Source organism: Calidris pugnax, unplaced genomic scaffold (assembly GCF_001431845.1).
Source record: "Calidris pugnax isolate Ruff unplaced genomic scaffold, ASM143184v1 scaffold580, whole genome shotgun sequence".
Classification (NCBI taxonomy): Eukaryota; Metazoa; Chordata; class Aves; order Charadriiformes; family Scolopacidae; genus Calidris; species Calidris pugnax.
In genome coordinates, this window is record NW_015091325.1 from 186,659 (window position 1) to 187,198 (window position 540).

At 65.0% G+C, this 540-nt stretch overlaps 1 protein-coding gene across 4 annotated transcripts in view; it reads right to left on the minus strand.

Annotated features, from left to right (window-relative positions):
- Positions 1-534, minus strand: part of PHC2 (polyhomeotic homolog 2 (Drosophila)) — a 13,401-nt gene extending 12,867 nt beyond the window's left edge. For 2 of the 4 annotated variants that reach the window (XM_014960956.1, XM_014960955.1), the window contains exons 1-2: positions 328-534; positions 52-145 (exon numbers count right to left, since the gene is read on the minus strand). In XM_014960956.1, coding sequence (XP_014816442.1) covers positions 52-145; positions 328-483 — 250 coding nt within the window. In that variant the 5' untranslated portion in view covers positions 484-534. Of the gene's footprint in view, positions 1-51; positions 182-327 lie in introns of all 4 variants that reach the window. The other 2 variants (XM_014960954.1, XM_014960953.1) reach the window with 1 other exon arrangement.
- Positions 535-540: the final 6 nt, after the last annotated feature.

The following is a 540-nucleotide window of genomic DNA, read 5'->3' on the forward strand; positions in this document are numbered from 1 at the left end:
TCCCCCCCCCCCCCCCGGGTCCCAGAGCGTTTCGGGGGGGCCGAGCGCTACCTTGCAGATAGGGTTCCTCCATCTCGGAGTCGGTGGTGGTGGTGTTGTCCTGCGGCGGGAGCTTCTCCGCCAGCAGCTCCTGCGCATACTTCTTCTTCAGGTTCCCCACCAGCAAGGAGGAGCGCCCCACCTGCCGGGGGGAGGGGGGCCAGAAAACACCAGTGGGTGCCTCCCCCCACCCTTAAAAATTAACCCCCCATCCTAAAAAAAAACAACAAAAATAACCCCACACAACCCACCCCAACCCCGCTCCGTGAGGAGAAGGGGATACGGTACCGGGAACGGTTCTGCCCCTTCCTGGATGACGAAGCCCTCGATGACGTGGGTGAGGATTTGGGGTTTCACGATGGCCTGGGGCGGTTTGTTCTCACCATTGTGGGGGGCGGCGCCGGCGACGGTGGCGGAGGCAGAGCTGCCGGTGCCCGAGGTCATGCCGGGAGCGCTGGCGAGGGGCTGGGGCTGAGCATGAAGGCGGTCGGCGGGTGGCTC